At 47.6% G+C, this 21,678-nt stretch overlaps 2 protein-coding genes across 2 annotated transcripts in view; both read left to right on the top strand.

Annotated features, from left to right (window-relative positions):
* The window catches only part of FAM107A (family with sequence similarity 107, member A), a 139,167-nt gene extending 135,522 nt beyond the window's left edge, over positions 1–3,645 (top strand). The window contains exon 5 of the mRNA XM_006862122.1: positions 3,465–3,645. Within this exon, the coding sequence (XP_006862184.1) occupies positions 3,465–3,645 (181 nt within the window). The remainder of the gene's footprint in view (positions 1–3,464) is intronic.
* Positions 3,646–5,502: 1,857 nt separating this feature from the next.
* Positions 5,503–21,678, top strand: part of ACOX2 (acyl-CoA oxidase 2, branched chain) — a 30,915-nt gene continuing 14,739 nt past the window's right edge. Inside the window, exons 1-11 of the mRNA XM_006862093.1 lie at positions 5,503–5,662; positions 6,258–6,420; positions 6,629–6,780; positions 7,145–7,252; positions 9,663–9,782; positions 10,054–10,169; positions 10,532–10,704; positions 12,486–12,648; positions 13,532–13,722; positions 15,158–15,337; positions 17,393–17,498. Of these exons, the coding sequence (XP_006862155.1) occupies positions 5,503–5,662; positions 6,258–6,420; positions 6,629–6,780; positions 7,145–7,252; positions 9,663–9,782; positions 10,054–10,169; positions 10,532–10,704; positions 12,486–12,648; positions 13,532–13,722; positions 15,158–15,337; positions 17,393–17,498 (1,632 nt within the window). The remainder of the gene's footprint in view (positions 5,663–6,257; positions 6,421–6,628; positions 6,781–7,144; positions 7,253–9,662; positions 9,783–10,053; positions 10,170–10,531; positions 10,705–12,485; positions 12,649–13,531; positions 13,723–15,157; positions 15,338–17,392; positions 17,499–21,678) is intronic.

The following is a 21,678-nucleotide window of genomic DNA, read 5'->3' as shown; positions in this document are numbered from 1 at the left end:
GTTGTTATGTGTTCTTGTTGGTTCTCAGTCCACAGAACTTCCTTTAGGATGTTTTTCATAGCAGGGTTGGCTTTAGCAAAATCCCTTAGCTTCTGCTTATCCTGGAATGTTTTGATTACACCATCGTATTTGATTGACAGTTTGCTGGATAGAGGATTCTTGAGTGGTTTTCCAATAATTCTTGGACAAAACTCTTTTTTATTTTTTTGGTTTCTAACTGTTCTGGAATTCCAATTACATATAACTGATTCCTCTTGATAGTGCTCCACATAAGTCTTAGGCTTTCTTCAGACTTTGTTTCTTTTCTTATTATTTTTCTCAAAGAGGAGTATTGAGAGATTGTTTTCAAGTTCACAACTTTGGCCATCCATTGATGCAATTTAACTTATTTGCCCTTTCAATGCACTATCTATGTCTGAAATCTTAGTATTCATCTTCTGACTTTCTAATTTCTGTTTTGTTTGGTTTCCAAATTATCATTTATTTTGTCACATAGTTCTTGTAGTGTTTTCCTGAATTCTTCTAAAGTTGTGTGTGTGTATGTGTGTGTGAGCTTTCCTTGCTTATGTCGATCTTTCTGTCAGTCCACTGAAGGTTTTTAAAATCACCTATTCAGTAGTTCTTATACTATTTCTGGTATTTTCTGAGTCTGCATTTGGTCACTTGGTTGAGGCACAATGTCTTGTTTTTTGTGTAAGCTGTTTTCTTTGAGACTTGTGGTGTCTTTGTATTTATACTTAATTGATGACTGTATGTTGGCATGTTCTCAGACATTCACATCCTGGTGGCCTGGTGGATGTGATAGACTGAAAGTACGAGCATAGTTCTTTATTCTGTTTAGGGCAGGTTCACGTGCCTCCAGAAGCAGAGGGGACACTCCCAGCTCCCAATCCCAGGAAGAGACTAACGTGCACAGGAGGGGGCTCCACTGGCTGCTGAGTTGACATTGGTGGGATTGGCCATGATGCCCCCACTACCAGGAGGACACAGAAACAGGTGAGAACTGCGCCACCCTTGTCTTCAGCGTCCATTCTCATGCTGTGCGTGCAGGCTGCTGGGTCATCAGCCACATGACATAGCTCATGAAGACTACACGTCACCACATCAGTCCACAGTCAGCCTGCTTGTCTTCTCTCTGCTCCTGTTCAGCTTCCTCTTCCAGTCAGCACTCAGTTTACCTGTCTGTGCTATCCTGGGAGACTCAGAATTTCAGGATCATTATCTAAAACAGTTTCACTTGGTCTGTCATGTCTTTGGTGCAGAGAGTCTGCTCAGTTCTTCTATCTACTCAGCTGTCTTATGCCAGAGTCAGGGTTTTTAAGTTCCAAAAAAGCTCTAAATCCATTAGAACTGCTCATGAGTCTTCCAGATTTTCCTGCTCATTCCTACTATGACTATCTGTCTCCCAAACAGCACACCACCATCATTATCCATCTTCCCTAAGACTGCAATCTTCCTAAGGGCAAGAGCCTAGTACCGTATTTTGCTTCCTGTGGAACCTAGTGCTTAGATTGTGATGGTACTCAAAAAATATGTATTAGGTGGGTGAACAAATGGCTACATCCTGTGTAGCTTAAGGGTTCATTCATATGTTGTTGTTGTTGTGAAGTGCTGTCGGTTCCAACCCATAGTGACCCTATATAGGGTTTCTGAGGAGCAGCTGGTGAGCTTGAACCGCCAACCTTGCAGTTCAAACAGCTTTGCAGTCTGGTGCATTAATCCACAGCGCCACACCAGTCATTCATATGACTGTTCATAAATATCACTCAGAGTGCCAAGAATGGGAAATTAACACCAATTAATCATCACTCTTAGTAATGAGAAGTTGTCTTACAGAGAATCAAGAAAATAGTAAAAACAAAAAACACTCAAGTTACAAAAACGTGGGCTTTATACCCTCTGAGTTATAGCTAAGGGAGGTGTTACTACTCAAGCAATGGAAGGGTGAGAAATAGGCTGTTGTGAATTAAATTATATCCCCTCAAGATTGTGTTGGATTTGTAACCCCTCTACCTGTGGATGTCATTCTGTTTGAAAATAGTGTTTCTTTGTTATGTTAATTATATCATACCCAAGTGGGGTAGGTTATTTTATGCAGTGGATATGACAGTTCTAGGTTTGGTGGTGGTGGCGGTGGCGGTGGTGTGCATTGGAGTCAGTTCTGACTCATAGTGACTGCATAGTGTTTCCGAGGCTGTAAATCTTTACAGGAGCAGAAAGCCTAGTCGTTCTCCCATAGAACTGCTGGTAGTTTCAAACTGGTGACCCTGAGGTTTGCAGCCCAACTCATAACCACTATGCTACCAGAGTTCCCATACACCTCATCTAAATCGCAGACTAAATTTTGACTTTGAACCACATGAACTATGAAAAAATAATTTTCTGTTCGTTAAAGCCAGTTGTGTTGTGTTGCATCATCACTAGGAAACGAAGATGGGTGGGTGGGTCGGGGGGAACCTTTTATGACTAAGGGAAGGGAAACTTTGAGTTGCTTCACCTCTATAAGCAACGCTTCCAGGATTTCAATCTGGGTCCCTGGGCTCCTGAAAGGTAAACAGCAGTCAAGAAATCAAACGAGGTATTGCATTAGACAAATCTGCTGCATGAGAACTTTTTAAAGTGTTGGAGTGCAAAGATGTCAGTTGGAGGACTAAGGTGTGTGTGACCCAAGCCATGGTATTTTCAATAACCTCATATACATGTGAAAGCTGTACAGTGAATAAGGAACACCATAGAATTGATGCATTTGAGTTATGGTGTTGGAGAGTATTGAAAGTGCCATGGACTGCCAAAGAACCAATAGATCTGTTTTGGAAGAAGTGCAGCCAGAGTACTCTTTAGAGGTCAAGATGGCCAAACTTCGTCTCTCATACTTTAGATATATTGTCAGGAGGGACCAGTAGCTGGAGAAGGATATCATGTTTGGTAAGGTGGAGGGTCAGAGCAAAAGAGGAAGACCCCAAGAGATGGACTGGCCACGTGGCAGCATCGATGGACGCAAGCGTGACAATGGTAGTGAGGTTGGCCCAGGATCAGAAAGTGTTTCATTCTGCTGTGCATAAGGTCGCTATGGGTCGGTACCGACTCGATGGCACCTAAGAACAACCACTCTATGGGAGAAAGATAGGGCAGTCTATAAAGATTTTCGATCTTGAAAACCTTAGGGGGCCGTTCTGCTGTCTTATAGGGTAGCTAAGATTCAGAATTGACTACATGGCAGTGGTACAGTGGTTAAGTGGTCGCTATGAGTTGGAATCTACAGGACAGCAAGAGGTTTCTTTTTATTTTTGCTTATTCTTCAAGAGTCCTGGTGGGGGCATCTTATTTCTTTATTAAGTGTGCATTTTACTAGGAACTGGGAGGCTAGGGTCAGCCAACCTGGGAGAGGGAGAGAAGGACGGAGGTTCAGTAGCTGGCACGGGTGCTAAATTATTTATCCGGCTTCGTTCTCGAAATCCTCTCAGGGCAGCCCAGAGCCTGGACCAGAAGGCGGAAGAAGCTGGAGAAAAGCAGTCACCGACCACACGTCTGCGCTATGGAGGCCTCACCCCTCGAGGGAGGGGGCAGGAGGCGGGGCCACCGGGCCGAGACGAGACGGAGGCCCACAGCCTGCTGGGGAAAAGCACTGACCTTCGGAACTTGTGAGCGCCTACCGTGGTGAGTCAGGTAGGCCAGTGGGGGGGACAGAGGGAGGCTGGGGGCCCCTGAGTCTTGGACCTCCTCAGTATGATCCACACAGCTCCTAATGAAGCTGAGCACGGCTCTCTTGCATCCCACACCAAGTTACTTTACTTCCAGGCCCCCAAGCTAAATTAGTTCCCACACGCCGTAGGAGCTCAGTTCTTGTGGAATGGACGGGTTAGTGCAGTAGGGGAAAGACAGCAGTACGGCCACTCATAATACATTAGTAAAAATGATCTTGTGTGTTGCAACCTGATGAGGAGAGCAGCATGAGGCCGCACTTGAAAGCACCCCACCCGGAATGCAGGGTACTTGGGACATTAATGCGGGTAGACTGGCTGAGAAGGTGACATTAATCAAAAACTTAAGACTTGAGTAGAGCCTCTGAGGACACTTGGAGAAAAAGTGTTCTGGGCAAAGGGTCAGCAGGGAAGAGGGACTCTGGAAGGTTCGAGAATAGTAAGGCGGAGGGTGCTGATGCAACTGGGGCAAGAAGGACAGACAGGCAAGGTAGTCTTGGAGGAGTCCAGCGGGCAGTCACAGGGGAGGGTGACGGGGTGGATTCTTGCAGTACCCCACAGCCCTGTCAGCGGATTGGAGACCTGTAACATGAAATACCCATTGGAGACTTTGGAAGTTTGGGAATGAATTCCATTCTAATTCATGTGGCTTCTCGACCTTACAAATGTCTCCCCTCCAGAGGCTGCTGTCCTCCTTAAAACAGTAGTATGCCCAGAGGGTTGTGGTGAGGACAAAAGGGAATCAAAATAGTGGTAACATGTTGAAAAGCTTTCCAGCTGCTTACTGAGGTGGGTTCTTGGGGCCCAGGGAAGAGTGGGCCCTTGCCTCCACCCCTCTCCTCCACGGAGACTTGCATCTACATTAACAGTTTGAAGTTGAGGGTTAGGGACACCTGACAGCTAAGTCCCGGCCAGAGCAAATAGTGGGTACACAGGGCAGAAAGAGGAAGCAGCAGCCCAAGTGGGGTGAACAGGTTGATAGAGGTGGTTTGAAGTGTCCAGGGCAGAAAGCAAGGGTTCCATTCCACTCGTAGTGAACACTGAGGAGCAAATTCCAAGCAGGGAAGAGCGGCTGTGATTGACAGCATAGTGGAAGAGGTTCCCCTGACAGCTGGGGGACAGGCAGAAGCAGCACTGCAGCCAGGGGAGGGATGATGGTGTCCTGCCAAAGTGGACCAGGGAAGTTGAGTTTGAAAGACTTGCAAAGTAGGATGAGCTGTATGTGGTGGTTGCCTCCATATAGAGGAAGGGGGTTTCTAAGAGGCTGAGGGGATGCTATGAAGGATGCAAATCCCACTCTGGCCATAGGGACAAGTAGGAGTCCCAGGGGAATAGTTTACATTCAGGGAGCAAGTTGCCTCCCCTCAGCATTGATCCCTAGTTCTGGGCTCAGCCCTATTTCTATAAAACCAAGGTGGGGCTGAATGATATCCCAAGGCCTCTGTCCCCATGGGCCCCACAATGGGGCTGCAGTGTGGACAGAGTTTGTGCTGTGTAATGAGAACCTGTCCAACCCATGGACACTCACTTAACCTAACATTCATTTTCTTCATAAGGATGCGCTGTTTATAGTACAGGCAACAGAGGGCAGAGTATGTCCAAATCTTGGCTGGAATGCATTGAGATCACTCATATTGAGCAATTACTGTGTGCCATGTTAAGCAATCCCTCATGCCAGCTAAGGGCTCACTGGGAGGAGTTTGGGGCATCTCCCAAGCAACTCCTACTGACGCTAACACCCAGCACTGAGCAATCTTCTCATACACAGGTGAAGAGCAGACGTCAGAGCAGCCAGGGCGGGATGGTCAACTCAGTGCACCGAGTGTCACTGGGGGATACGTGGAGCAGGCAAATGAACCCGGACGTAGAGAGTGAGAGGTACCATCAGTCCTTCAATGTGGAACGACTCACCAACATCCTTGATAGAGGTGCCCACAACACTGCGCTCCGGAGGAAAATCGGTAAAATGGGAACGCGGGAATCGAGCACCTGCTTTCTGTCCATTATGCATTTCTTAAGAGAGACCTTCACTAGCAGTGTCTCTTTCAAATAATGTTGCCCGACAGTAAAAGCACCTTTAATAGGTCACTATTCCCTGAGTCCATCTGAAGGATAAGAGCACAACTGCTAACCAAAGTGCACAACTGCTAACCAAAGTAGAGGTTTGAGTAAGTCCACCAACGGCACCCTAGTGGAAAAGTCAGCCATTAAAAATTCTATGGGAAATGGGAAGTGTTGTTAGATTGTTATGAAACATGTATAAATAGTTGAATGGAAAACTAACTTGCTCTGTAAACGCTTACTCAAATCACAAAAAGGAAAAACAAAACCTATGAAATACGGTTCTACTGGGGACCATGCAGGGTTGCAATGAGTCAGAGTTTGTTTGATCACAACTGGTTACTTACTGGTCAGCTGCACAAGACCTAGATGTTGTCCCCGCTGTAAAGTGACAGTAACGTCAGGCTTTCTCTCCAGGTCCATGTGGTAAGTGGTAGGAAGAAAGATCAGGAACCCCACCTAGATCTCTCAATCCTCTGTCATCTCTCCTGGCAGAGAACATCATCCAGAGTAACCCAGACTTCAACCTTCAGGACATTTATTTCATGTCCCAGAATGAACGATATGAGAGTGCCATACGGAGGAAAGTCCACATCCAGAAGCTAGCACAGCAGTTGGGCTGGCAGTTTGATGGTCCTGAAGTAGTCTACATTTACAGGTGCTTATTCCTGGGATAGCCTCACCAGAAACGAATCCCCCTGGGATCACTGTTAGCCTCCCATCCCTACCCCCCTGTTCTATGACCCATTTTTCCCAACAAAGGCAGAACTGGCTGGGAAACCAGGATAGCAGCGTCCTTTCCCTCCACTGTATCCAGGCTGAGGGTTCCCACAGCCTTGTCTCCACCAATCTCTCTCTCCCGACAGAGCTCTTGGTGGAGACGTGGGCTTAAATTTACACATGGTGTTCCTGAAAGCTCTCAGGAGCCTGGGCACTGAGGAGCAGATTGCCAAATGGGAGCCGCTCTGCAGAGATTTCCAGATCATCACAACATACGCTCAGACAGAACTGGGACATGGTGAGTCACTGTTCAAGTTGTGTATGTCACAACTCCAGAAGCTCCATCCACGTCTCGGCCACCATAGATGAGTACATTTAATAAGGAAACTTTCTGGGAGTTGGTAGTCATTGAGAAGGGGGTTTCTGTTTCTAATTTGTATAAATGAGTTGTAGGGGCTAGCAGTAGGTACAAGTCTTTCTTTCAGGAAGCATCTCTTGTCACGGACTGACCATGTGTCCCCCACTGAACCCACATATTTAAGGGGAGAAACACCTGTGAATATAGCTGGCAGCTGATGCCTACTCCATATTGAGCTGGTGCCGGAGTGCCTGGTAAGAAATCACCCTGACCTCATGTCTTACTTCCTCTCCTTGTTCCCAAGGGACATACCTTCAGGGATTGGAGACTGAAGCCTCTTTTGACACAGCCACCCAGGAGTTTGTGATCCACAGCCCCACGCTGACTGCCACCAAGTGGTGGCCTGGAGACCGTGAGTATCTGTCCACCCCCCAGTCCCTTCATTCCAGAACAAGTTAGAAGGCAGTATAATACTGGTATTGATGTCCAACAGACCTCAGATTGATTTCCTCTTCTAGACTTGTCACTTTGTGTATAACAGTTCAACTCCCTGAGCCTCACAGTGTTACTCTGTAAAATAGATGGGTTATTAATCTTATCAGCAAGTGGGAACTTTGAAGTAGATGAGATTGATTGTGGTGGTACACCCGTGGACACATACAGCCTAGTCCCAGGTATCCCCCACAATTCCACGTAGTCTCATCTGAGACGATTAAAATTGTCACCCGCTAGAGCATGGGGCCATGTGATTCAGTCGTTATTAAGAGAACTCTCTCTCCCCACCCCTGTTCCAGCCACCCAGAGGCCCCAACCAGCACCAAACCATGTAGTTCTGCACCTTTCCCTGTGGCCACCAGGTGGCGATCATGCCACACTTTGCTGAGGAGTCCAAACTAAAGCAAGTAGAGAGAGACATGTGAGGTCAGAGAGAAGAATCAGAATTTCAAAACTGTAAAGACATCAGCCCTTGATACCAGGCAGACCAAGGTTCAAATCCCAGCTTTGTCCCCTACAGAGCAGGGATCTTGAGTGTGTCACTGCATTCCCTGAGCCTGTTTCCTTTTCTGGAAATTGACTCACACCTGCAACACCTGACTTTTGATACATGGCAATGAGTTATATTATGAGTAGGTTAATCGTGGAGTGATTCTTACATTTCTTGAGGGGTGAAAAAAAAGACACAGATTTTGCTCATTTCACAGTCCCTTTGATAGCTCATTGACTCGTTTATTTCTTTGGGGTGGTTCCCCCCACTCTGTGATCAGTGCCTTTCAGAGGTCCCAAAGGTGCCCGTTATGGAAGCAATGCACACATCTCCTGCAGTTCTAGACCAGTGTTCTCCCCATGGATCCTGAGGTACCTTCCCAGTGGAAGCAATGCACACATCCTCCTGCAGTTGTAGACCAGTGTTCTCCCCGCGGATCCTGAGGTACCTCCCCAGTGGTTCTGATGCAGAGGTTGTCTCCTGATTTCTCCAGTCAGAAAACTGGGTTGTTGTTGCTGTTACTGAGTGGCATGAAGTCACCTTCAACTCATAGCAATCCTATAGGCCAGAGCAGAATGGCTCCATTGCGTTTCTAAGGCTGTACATCTTTTTGGGACTCCTAGTATGGAGCTCTGGTAGTGTAGTGGTTACGAATTGGGATGCCAACCTCAACATCAGCAGTTCGGAACAGCTTTCCGCGGGAGAAAGATGAGGCGTTCTGCTCCCGTAAAGATTTACAGCCTCGGAAACTTCTGTGCAGGGTCCCTATGAGTCGGAACCGACTCCACGGTACTGAACAACAACAGTATGGTGCTGCAGGTTAAGGTACTGGGATGCAAGGTCAGTGGTTCAAACTCCCCAGCCACTCAGTGGAAAATCTATAGAGAGTGGCATGAGTCAGAACTGACTCCACAGCACTTAGCAATTTCTTTATGGGAGTCTGTTAGCATGTCTGAACCACCAACCTTTCACTTGTCCTCTGGGCACTTAACCATTACGTCATAATGGGTTCTTCAGAAAATTATCCCCATTAAAAACCCACTGCGAGTTGTAACCATGGAAATGAAAATAATAGATGATAGGATGAATATAAAGCTAATGTTCCCATGTAACCGATCACATAATTCACAATAAACATTAAAAATCAAACCCCACTACCACTGAGTCGATTCCAACTCATAGCAACCCTAAAAAGGGTTTTGAGACTATAAATTTGTAAGGAAGCAGAAAGCCTCATCTTTCTCCTGTGGAGCAGCTGGTGGGTTTGAACTATCAACCTTGCAGTTATCAGTCCAGTGCTTATCCTGCAGTACCACCCGGACTCCTTTTTAGAAGCCTGTAGTAGAGCAAGATTCCAAGCCTTCCCAGGTCATTCTGTTTGAGCTATTTCCATTAAATTCAAAGCCTTCGTTCCTGAGGAGTTGTAGCACAGACATTTACCAAACTCGCAGTTCTTCCAGCCACCAAACTACTGTTGTCCCTTCAGCTCAGTGTGTGCTGGAGCCAGCCAGCAGGCTCTCACACGAGAGCCATTTAGATCCTTCCAGTCATTTCCAATGGTAACAGAAAGGCCTCTCATCTACCTCTCAGCCCCTTGCTCCCCTGGATGCTACCTCCCCACAGTATACCCCACACTTAGAGCCAGTCCTCAAGCTTCTGAGCACACTGTCTTGCACACCCTTCCCTGTGAAGCTCCCCAGGAAATTTCCACCCCCTCCCAATGCCACCATGCTGGTCTTCCTGCCCCACACAGATCCACGGTCGCAGTGGGCTGTCTGAACTGTAGACCCAGCCTTGTGCACCAGGGATCACACTGGGCTTCATCTCTTGCCTGCAGTGGGACGGACAGCCACCCATGCGCTGGTCCTGGCCCAGCTGATCTGCTCGGGAGCCCGGCAGGGCATGCATGCCTTTATTGTGCCCATCCGGAGCCTCCAGGACCACACCCCACTGCCAGGTAAGCTTTACACACTCCCTCAGGAGTACCCCAGTAGGCCTCCCAGAAGCCCAGCACAATTCCTCTTGAGTGGGGTGTGGGGGGAGCAGTTGGGCATATAGAGTGCCAATGCATCACTGACCCTGAGCAAGATTCAACACTAGTCTATGCTGCGCCTCCTCACCTCCAAAGCAGGCAGCTGGACGTTTGGGTGAGCTGCAGAAGGTATGCAGTACCTGCTACACAGCAAGCACTCAACTAACTGATAGATGGTCCCATCTCCCGCACCTAGGCATCACTGTTGGAGACATTGGACCCAAGATGGACTTTGAACATTCAGACAATGGCTTCCTGAGACTAGACCATGTGCGGATACCCAAGGAGAACATGCTGAATCGGTTTGCACAGGTGGGGGCACCCAGACTAGGAGTTATGTAACTTCAGACAAGTCATTACCCTTCTCTGGGCCTCACAGTTTTCATGTATGAACAGGAGAGCAATCATTTGTTCCCGTTCAACCTGTGTGGTAGCAAGGCAACCCAAAGAGAGGAGAGATGAGACTTAGTGTGATACATACAAGATTTCACCTCAGTGAACACCACTAATCATGGATGCCAGCTGAGGAGCTAGAGAAGTTTCTGGAGGTTTCCTGCTTTGCCAGGCATTGACTCTTCAGCTGTGGGCTCTTGGGAGACTTTGTCTGCTACTGCAGAACAGTTTGAGAAGTGGGGGGCAGGCTCAGACTCAGCTCCTGTCCTTGGCCCACACAGATTTTACCAGATGGCACCTACGTCAAGCGCGGAACAGTACAGAGCAATTACCTTTCCATGGTGGTGGTACGAGTGGGACTGCTGTTGGACGAGGTCATACCCCTGCTGCAGAAGGCTTGTGTCATCGCCATGCGCTACTCGGTCATACGCCGCCAGTCCCGGCTTCAGCCCAGGCAAGGGGTTCCCAGAGGCTGACCACAGCAGGCATAGCTCCCTCTCAGTCCCCTGCTCCCTGCCCCTGACACCGTCCCAGGTTACAGAGAAAATGCACACACACAGGATGCTCAGTTACATTGGAAAACAATGGCCACACACCACTGAAGACAACATACAATTAAGGGTTTTATTAGGGCAGTTCACAGGATCAGAAAATGCTCAGGACCACACTCCACTATAAGCCTTAGGCTGAGGGCACACCGACCGCTCTAGTTTCCCCACTGAAGTCCCTGTTTTACTTGCTGTGTGGGCGGGGAAGTCCTGGGCTCTGGTTCTTTGTACTGTTGCTGCAGTTCCTCTGCCACTTCTTTGGTGTCAGAGCTTTCCTTCTCTGGGTCGGGGAGGCTCAATGCACAAGATCTTGAGGTGCAAATATTGTGCTCCACTCTTGGCTCTCTACTTGATGGTGGTGAGATCCCCTCTCCTGCTTCTCAGATAACCACAGCTGAATCATGTCATCTTGTTAGCATCTTCTCCCATCTTCTCTTTCAGACCAGTCAGGAAAAAAATCGCTTGGTAGGAGTTACAAAGGCTAAGGTAACAACAATATGTTGTACCACAAGCTGTCCACTGGCTCTTCTTGCCATTAGAAGAGACAAGCATGTACACCAGTATAAAATGTCTTTATTCACTTGGTTGGGTTTTGGTCTATTCAGCTCTAGTCATTCATCCTTACAAGGTCAAGTGGAAATCAGCTGCACTTCAGAGCAGCCGGCCCCTTGCCCCTCTGTCTCTTAGCCCTAGCCCCTAAGGGCTGGGTTAGTGCCCATGGGCTCAGGAGTCCACACAACTCCCTAAACTTCAGACCAGACAGTCCTTCCTCTTCTCTTTTGCTCAACCCTTATCTGTACTGCTGCATCCTTCCCCACTTCCACTCGGACCCAGATGGTTACCAAGCTGTGTACTCAACTCCCTCCCTCAAACCTAGAATGGGGGATTTTCTCTGATGAGAACAGACTTTTCTTGCTTTGATGCATCCACTGGCAAACTATTATTTGAAATTCAAAATGCCACTTACTTTTCTTTCTGCAGATCTTTCTTCAGGTAAATCGCCTGTTTTCTCAGTAGGTCTGGGTTTCTACCTACGCTTCCTACTCAAATATAAGCTAAAGGTGGGCTTACAAGCTTTCTGTAATCAAGATACCCAATACCCAGTCCCCTCGCAAGTGTGCATGCAGCCATTGGCCTCCGGTTGTGGATGAAGTAGGCCCTAGACCCCTGTCAGTCATCTTGCTTCACCTACCAGGCTTTTGCCCTAATTAATTACTCCAATAACAGCTTTTCTTCCTTCAGCTGCAGCAAAACATCTCTTAACATTTCTTTCAGCTTTACAGACAGCAGTAAGCAAACACTATTTAAGAATCAAAAGCTTAACTTCCCATGTCCTTTCATTCTTTCTTTTATAAAAACCCCATACTTACATGAGTCTGGAGCCACTGCAACAACAAACCCCATTTCTGACACCAAATTGCAAAATAAGTGTGGCTCCTCCGGGCTGAACGCAATGTCCTGCAAGGGCATCTGAGCTGTGAAAAGTCAGTGGTTCAAATCTTCAAGAGTGCACATCCAGAAAGATGGCAATATGTATATAGACTGTCATTTTGTAAACCTCTCTCCATAAAGGGGAGCAAGCATGAATTTCTGCAGGGAAATGTGGGGATGTTCATGGTAGATGGGATAAAGAAAGACTTGTTGATAGATAAAACTTGAACTGACATGAGACTGTTATTTCCCGCAGTGACCCAGAGGCAAAAATCCTGGATTACCAGACTCAGCAGCAAAAACTCTTTCCTCAGCTGGCCATGGCCTATGCTTTTCATTTCCGGGCAGTCAGTCTGTTGGAGTTCTTCGAGAACGCGTACAATACCATTCTGAAGGGAGACTTCAGCCTCCTGCCTGAGGTAATGTCTATCTGCTGAGGGCCAGCCGCTGCAGGACGCAGCCCCAACCCAGGTCCTATGGAACCCTCCCCACCTCCCATCCTCACCTTCATCCCCAGGGTACCTGGCGTGAACTGCACCCAGAAAGCTCCAAAAGCATTAGTGAAAATAGTCCACGTTTCATAAAACCAAAACCTGCTTAGAACTTATTAGCTGGCACAGTGTGACCTGCCCTATCTGAGCATGAATCCGTTTTGCTGCAGACAGATTGTTTGATGCTTCTACCTCCCCAGATCCCACTGAAGGTCTCTGGTATTATGCACCTGACATGACCTCTTTCCCTTTCTAAAATTCAAAGATTGTTCTGATTCCAAAATAGATCTTGTCCCAGAGGTCTCAGATCAAGGACTGTATACTCAAATTCAGACTGGACTGAGCCCTGTGCCGCACAAGCACTGCTTCACTGCATCCTAACATACATGGTGTGTCTACAGCACCAGTTATTATCCTCGGTTTACAGATGAGAAAACTTAAGCACAGTTTAAGGAGCGTGTTGTTCCTTCCTAAAAACCTGAAAGCTGCTCCTACAACCATGGGTTGTGGGTAAATACCCCTCCTCCAAATTCTCTAATCAGAAAAATCTTTAATTCTGGAGGGTGAGGACCACTCCCGGCATCCATCTACCTGAGACCCAACAGACACACAGACTCTTACTGCTTCACATCCTAATGTGTCTCTGAGCCTCTACAGTCTCACTGGTATGTGAGCTGAGGAAACAGTTTTTACTTCAGAGTTGTGCTCAACATAAAGTAGGTACTAGGCAAGTGTTAAGCACAGGTGTTAGTAGAGAACACCCTCACAGCACTTGGCCCCCCGACAACCTACCATCCTTCTGTTTGCACAGCTCCATGCACTGAGTGCAGGTCTGAAGGCCATGGTATCGGAGTCCTGTACCCAGGGGGCTGAGGTGTGCCGCAGGGCCTGTGGAGGACATGGCTTCTCGAAGCTGAGCGGCCTGCCGTCCGTGCTCACCAGGGTGACGGCATCTTGTACCTATGAAGGCGAGAACACTGTACTCTACCTGCAGACGGCCAGGTGAGGCACCAACTGATACTCGGGGACCCATTCAGCTTCTACCTGGGTTGAGTCTCTGTCTGATGCCCACAAAGGGAGCAGACGTTAGGGGTCGTTGTTCTGGGACTGGCCAACTGTAGTGTGTCTCAGGCCATCCACTTCTTGCCCAGCCAGAGCACCTCCCCTTGGCACCTAGTCAACAGCAGAATCTCTGCTTCCAGCTGGCTCCACTTTAGTCCTTTCTTCAAAGGCAGCCAGAGAGGTCTTTCCAAAGCTTAGAGAAGAAAAAGTTACACTGCACACTGACCTATGAGGTCCTTAACCACCTGACTGCTGCCTCCCTCTACCCTGCTCTCAACTTTCTGCCTCTGCTTACCTCTTCCAGCCACACGTCTTTTTCCCTCATTTCATGGCATTTGCACGTGCTCTTCATTCCACCTGAAACTCCTCTCCCCTAAGTTGGTGTACTACTGGCTCCTTCTCAATGTTCAGGTCTCAGCTAAAATAACACCTCCTCAGAGATGCCCTCCCTGACCACTCCATCTAAGCATAGCACTACCCCAACATTCCTTTATCCCCCCCCCACTCCCCCCCCACACACACTTCTAGACAAGTAGCTCTGTGAAAACAAGACATCAGCCTTGCACACTGCAGTGCTCCACACTTAGCCCAGGGCTGGTTCACAGACTCCAGCCTGAGAGGCAACAGGAAGGGCTGGCTTAGCTTCTTCCTAACAGTTGCTTTCTTCTCATCCCACTTCTGTCTGTGGGTCTCACAGTCCACAGGTCTTCATTTACTGGGAACTATACCAAGCACTTCTGAGTCCTAGTGTGATACTGCAGGGTAACCATCGGACCGCAAGGCTGATGTATTTGAACTGCAATATTGTACGTTCAAATCCACCAGCACTTGACAAATACTGTCTCATGAGGGCTCATAAACTCCCTACCAGGTGAGTATCACTGTCCGCATTTAGACATGGAGACGGGCTTAGAGGGGCCATGTCTAGGCGTCACACAGGTCTAGGCAGAGCCCGCCTGTAACCACAGGTGTACCATAAGGAGGAAGCTAAGTCACCTGGAATCTTCCCCTCCTATTAGCATTTTCTCATCTATCCTTTTGACTTTTTTCTGGCTGAGTAAATTTCACTTCTGTGTTGTCACTGTACAATTTATCCTAAATCTCCAAATCAGAAAATCCGAACTGACGAGAAAAGCTGTTTGCTCGGATCTCATCAGAGCTTATGTTCAGGATCTGAGTTTCGGCCCTGGCTCGGCAGCCCCATTTCACTGTGGGAGAAACTGTAGCCTCCCCAGTCCTGAACGAGGCCACTGGGCTGAAGGCCTGGGGCCCTAATTCTCCCACAGGGAGGGAGTGAGTACCTCTGGGAAAAGGGGAGCTGGGCTGTCTGAGAGCCCCCACGTGTCTCACCTGCTTCTCCCACCCCCTTCTCCAGGTTCCTGGTGAGTAACTGTCTGCAGGCCCAGATGTCCCCCAGCTCCACAGCACAGAGGTCACTACCTCAATCTGTCATGTACCTCTATGCACCTGTCCTGGCAAGGTGTCCAGCCCAAAAAGCAGCTGACTTTCTGCACCCAGAGCTCTACACTGATGCCTGGGCCCACGCAGCAGCCAGGTGAGCCGCCACTCAGCAACCAGCCATGCTACCGAAAGACAGCACCATCCCTCACTGGGACCTTGGGTTTGGTAGGATAGGCCTTCATAGATATGCTTCTAAAGACCACCACCACCCCTTGCCTCTCTGGTCATCCCAGTCAAGGACCACTGTAATTTCCCTATCCTACCTATGGTGAGAGAAGGACATCTTCAAAATCTTTAGGATTCTGTGGGTATTTGCAACGAGGCATACTTCAGAAATATTGGCAGGTTCCATTCCAGATCACTGCAATAAACTGAGTCACAGATATGTTTTAGTTTCTCGGTGCACGTAAAAAAAAGTGTGTAGTAGCATTATGAAAAAGTTTGAAATACCAATACACTTGCTCACTGCAAGATTGCTGCTGCAAACTTTCAATTTGTAAAAAAATCAGTATCTGTGACATGCAAGAAACTGCAGTGCAGTGAAAGGAGGGATGCCTGGCGAGCAAATGTACCCATATATAAACACTGTGGATGTGAGGGTTTCTAAGTACCCATAAAAGTAATACTCGTATGTTTGAAATATCCCACAATCTAATATTTCAAAAACTAAGACTATACCAAGTTAAACAGGCTGGAGAGAACACAGACAAGAGCTCAAACTCATCTCAATCCATTCTGTCAGTTAGCAATATTGACAGGTACCTACTGTCCAAACAAGCAGTGACAGGGAGAAAACAGAGGTATTGAACAGTCACCAACATGGAAGTTGACGGGGATATAATTGATTAAAAGGAAAACTTTTGAAGCCCTCTCCAAAAATTAAGAAAAAAAGAAAAAGATTTTCAGTATTTAATGAGAGGTCTTCTTATGACTACCTGTAGTCCTCGGAATAGGTAGTCATTATTTCAGGATCACAAACAGCCTGGTAGACATTCATTTAGTCCACAAATATTTATTAGTGTCTAGAATATGCCCTGGTGTGGTGCTGTGGGGTTAATGCGCCAGACTGCAAAACCATGTGAACAGCAAGATCAGTGGTTCAAGCTCACCAGCTGCTCCTCGGAAACCCTATACAGGGTCGCTATGGGTCGTAACCAACTTGATGGCACTTAACAATAACAAAATATGCCAGACAATATTCTAGGCACTAAGGATCAATCAGTAATACAATCCCAGTTGGTTTTATGATTGAACTGGTAGAAATTCCAGCCCTCACAAAAGCTCACGCTGTAGTTGGGGGAGATGGGGTGGGAGAATTAAGATTGCTCAGGGTAACTAAGAGTCCTGATGTGGCTCTGAAGTATATAAGCACTTGACTACTAACCACAAGGTTGGCATTTCAAACCCACCACCTGCTCCTCAGAAACCCTATACAGGGTCGCTATGAGTCGGAACTGACTCAATGGCACTTCCCAGCATGGTAAGTCAGGAGCCTGGGTAGTGTAATGGGTTACAAGTTGGGCTGCCAATAGTGAGGTCAGAAGTTTGACTGTGTTTAGAACTCAATGTGACCTTCTGCCTATCTATTCCCTGACCAAACAAAATAAATTTGCTTAATAAACAGTTTGCTTTATGTACAAATTTCAAGGGTCATGTGTGGTTGGATATTGAGTAGAAAGTAAAGGTTAAGAAGATGAATAATAATTGATTTGGTGGTTTGAGAGAAAAGGTTGGTGGTTTCCTTTTTCATAAAGGTGCCTTGAGTACAACTTGGAGCAGCCGAGCCAGAGATTAAGAACAGGTCCATATCCTGCTTTATCCTTACTAGGAGTGTGATGACCCTGGAGAATTATTTCACCTCTTAGGGATTAACTAGGATCTGCCCATTATAAATTGGGAGTGGCTGCCTTACTAAGCTGGCACTGTGGGATAAGCATTGGACTATTAGCCCTGGACAGCCAAGAATTAGAGTAGGCTTGATTTTGGTTTACCCTAATGAGGGTCTTGGGATAGAGAGAAGAGATGCCAAGCATTTAGCTTTAGAGCATATACCAGGTCAATAAATGGGAATGACTTCTACTTCTGAGGGACCACAAGCCACCTGAGAACAACCTCATTTTCAGTCTCCTTTTTTCCCTGTGGTCTTCAGGCTCACAAAGGACTCAGTGCATCATTTACAGACCCTGACACAATCCGGCGTTGACAAGCACGAGGCATGGAACCAGACCTCTGTCCTACTTGTCCAGGCTGCCAAGGTGAGCTGCCCATCCATGTTGGCTCAACTGAAAGGACCCACCTAGTTTTCCCAGCAGCTACAGCACAGGGCAAACCCCAGCTCAGTGGTTGCCCTCATTTCACATCTAAGGTTTTTAGTCCAGGGTATTTTAATTAAAGAACTTAAGTCCAGAAAATCTGGCTGGCACCTTTTAGGGAAAAACGTCATGAGACGGTGGTTGTTCAAATATTTCCTCCCAGACAGAAAAGCAGGTCAAGTCCTCCTCAGCCCCACAGGCAATCCCTGTAGTTCTGTACTTCACACAGTCAGTCAGCAAATACTTGAGCACTCATTCCACACCAGATGCTGAGCTGGGCACAGCAAGCCCACTGCCCATACACAGTTACAGTCTACGAAGTACCATGATGAGGCAATTCAGGCTGCAATGGGATCCCAAGGAGTCCTGCTATGGTGCTGTAGGATAAGCATTCAACCACTAGGTCAGCAGGTCAGACTCACCAGCTGCGTCTGGGAACCCTATACAGGGTTGCTATGGGTTGGAACCAGCTTGACAGCACTTAACAACAACAACAGGATTCTAAACTCTGCACTCAGACATAATAATTGTGAGGCTGGTGCAGAGTGGGGCAGTGTTTCGCTCTATTGTACACAGAGTCGCTGTGAGTCGGAAACGACTTGACAGCACTTGACAATAACATGGGCTGCAGGTCCAATCCTTACCTGATCATGGAGACAGTGCGGGACCAGGCAGCATCTTGCTCCACTGTGCCGGTGGTCATTAAGTTGGGGGCCAACTCTGTATAGCTGACAACAAAGACGTAGGATCTCAGAGCAGGCGCATCTCAAGGAGTCAAAAAGGCTTCTCAGAAGAAGTGGCCAGTAAGCTAAGACTCTGTGGATGAACTGAAGTTGTTAGGGAACAGGGTGGGGGCTGGCGCTATAGAGGGAAAGGTTTCCAGGCCATGACAACAGTACGTGCAAAAGGAAGAAACGGCACAGTGCCTTGGAGGACTTCAAAGTCTGCCCAAGCAAAACCTAAAAAGGGGCTGAGTGAAAGGAGAGGAGGGAAGGTGAGGGAGAAAGATGAGGTACATAGGCAGCGCCTAGGGCTTTGGGCGCACCACAGAAGGGGAGGTCTTGTTCTCAGCCAGAGAGTGAAATGATCAATTTCCATTCTAGAAGGATCCCTGCTGGTTGTTGGAGCAGAAATGGACCACAAGCTGGAGGCCAGTTAGGAGGCAGCAACCATGGTTTAGTCTGGGGATGGTGGAAAGAAAGGAGGTAGGGGGTAGTTAAGCAGAGGGGAGAGGAATAGAGGTGAGAATGAATCCCAAAGTCATATTAGGCAGCTGGGGTTCCAGTCCTGCCACCAGCTCTAAGACCAAGGTGAGTACCCTCTCTTGGCCTCAGGACCAGAAAACAGCAGCCTTCAAACAGCACAAAGCAGGGTGAAGGACTCCTGGAGGAGTCATCACAGGGCAGGCTGGTGGAGCAGGAGCGCCACCTGGTGTCCAGGTACCACCACCACAAGCGCTGGTGCTGGTATTAACTCTATGGCTCTCAGCTCTGCTCTAAATCTATCACCAGTGCAGGGAGGGTTAGCCACAGCTGTGCTCGCTCCAAAATAGAAGTCTCCCATTATTCAGCTATTTTACAGACCTGGGCCCTGACTACATTGCTTCCCAGTGTTACTTCATTTAATACGCACAACTATGTGAGAGAAACAACTCACCCTAGGCTACATTCTGGTCCCACAGTGTGTAACATGCTGTGGGACCTCAGACAGCCCCTTCCCCTCTGGGTTTTAACATCTCTTGTCTGTGAACACCAGGCATGGGTGAGCCCTCTGGCTGTGAAAGGCTCTGGTCCTGTCATCTCAGACATGGCTGGCCTAGGGTTGCTGCCTGTTCTGACACGAGCTGATGCAAGCTACTTGTTGTAGTCCAGTCTCAAATATGCTCTGGTGGCTCTGACTGCATCTCAGTACCTCAGTCTCCTCATATGCAAGATGGGACTAAGTTCCTACTGTATAGGATTAGGGAGCCGCACTGTACATTCAGCATTGGTCTGCTAAACTCACGGCCTAGTGGTTCAATCCCAGCAGCAGGAGAAAGATGTGGCAGCCTGCATCCATAAAGATGTACGGCCTCGGAAACCCTGGAGCAGTTCTACTCTGTCCTATCAGGCTGCTGTGAATCAGAATCAACTCCATAGCACTGGGTGTGGTTTGGTAAGCAAACCAGTGAGTGAGCCAGCAAACTAGCCCAGTGAAGAAGGGGCGCTTAACTGACTAGAAGCCCTGCCGGCTCCCCTACCACCACCCAGAATTAGGTGGGAGGCAAGAATTACGCCAAGACATAAACCCAGAAACAATTCCCAGTTTTCCTCTAAAGTGCTCTGTGCTCACAGTGTGTGTGGGTATAAGGGTCCAGCTCAGCCTTTCCTGGCAACACAGAGGCCACCTCCATTGTCTGCCCCTCATGCAGATCTCTGTCACCTCTCCCGCTTCAGCCCAGGGCCGTGAGCCTCCAAGGGCACAGCTCTCTGGCTTTACAGAGGAAGCAGGGCCAGCAGCACAAGCCTGCCCTTCTTGTACCACAGACACACTAACAAACCAGCCCAGCTATGAGGACACCGGCTCCTGGTTAGCACCTGAGTCAAGTCTCCCTGCGGAAAGTAGACTCTGTCTAGGTGAGAAGCCTGATCTGGTAGATCACTGCCCTGTTTAAAAGACTCTGGGGACTCTCTGACCCCTACAAAATAGAGAGAAAAAAAAACATGTCAAAGAAAAAAAAAGCCACACTATTCAAGGCCCTTCATTGACCTGGGCCCCGGCTTCCATTTCACCCTACCTCCACATGTCCCTCATTAAAGTCCTTGCAGCTTCCTAAAGATAAAGCCCTGAGCACAGTACCACTGACCTGGAATGTACTGTGCTCCTTCTTGGTCCAGTCAGTGAACTCCTTTGAATCCCCAAGACACTCAGCCTTGCTACGTAAAATCACCACCAGCAGCATGGGTATCACCAGAGAGCTTGTTAGAAATGCTGGAATCTATATGGTGATAACATTCGTGAATTATCCATACACATAAAAAAACTTGAGAAGCACTGCTTTACATTTTCTCATTCCTCAATCCTTCATGGAACTCTAATAAAATAGTGTACATAAGGAGATATTCAAAATTTTCGCTTGATGCCCCTGTGCTACTTATTAATCAGGCCTTGTGAAGTGGGATCCTGCTATAGTGTGGGGAGAACCAGAGGGTCCCACCCAGGGGAGCAGCCCAGATGGTGGAGGGGTCACTCACCTGTAAAAGGCCATGGTCACTTAAGCTGTTGTATGCCGTCAATTCCAACTCTTAGTAACCTTATGCCCAAGTACTTATGCCAAAGTACTATATTAACAATATGAACTACTTCTGAATATTTAGTCACTGAAAACCTTATGAATAGCAGGGAAACACTGTCAGATATAGTGCCAGAAAATGAATCCCTCAGGTTAGAAGGCACTCAAAATGCGACTGGGGAAGAGCTGCCTCCTCAAAGTAGAGCTGACTGTGATGGAGTAAAGCCCGTGGTAGAAAAGCCCACAGGGGCACAACTCAAAATGAAGAGAAACAGCTGTAAACACCATTGAAAATCAGAACGTGGAATGTATAGAGTATGAATCAGGGAAAACTGTCAAAAATGAAATGGAACGCATAAACATCAATACCTTAGATGTTGTTGTTGGTGTTAAGTGCCATCGAGTCAGTTTCGACCCATAGCGACCCTGTATAGGGTTTCCGAGGAGCAGATAGTGAGCTTGAACTGCCAACCTTGCAGTTCAAATGGCTTTTCAGTCTCGTGCATTAACCCACAGCGCCACACCAGGGCTCCATCTTATGCATTAGATGGATTGGGCATTTTGGATCTGATAACCACATGGTTTACTACGCCGGAAACGACAAATTGAATAGGAATGGTGTTGCATTCATTGTCAAAAAGAACATATCCAGATCAGTCATGAGGTACAACGCTGTCTGTGATAGAATAATATCCATGTGCCTACAGAGAAGCCCAGTTAATACCACTATTATGCAAATTTACGCACCAACCACTAAAGCCAGTGAGGGTAAAAATAGAAGAATTCTACCAACTTCTTCAATCTGAAATTGATCAAACATGCAATCAAGATGTATTGCTCATTACTGGTGAT

Source organism: Chrysochloris asiatica, unplaced genomic scaffold, assembly GCF_000296735.1.
Source record: "Chrysochloris asiatica unplaced genomic scaffold, ChrAsi1.0 scaffold00046, whole genome shotgun sequence".
Taxonomy (NCBI): domain Eukaryota; kingdom Metazoa; phylum Chordata; class Mammalia; order Afrosoricida; family Chrysochloridae; genus Chrysochloris; species Chrysochloris asiatica.
This window is presented reverse-complemented; position numbering and strand designations above follow the sequence as displayed.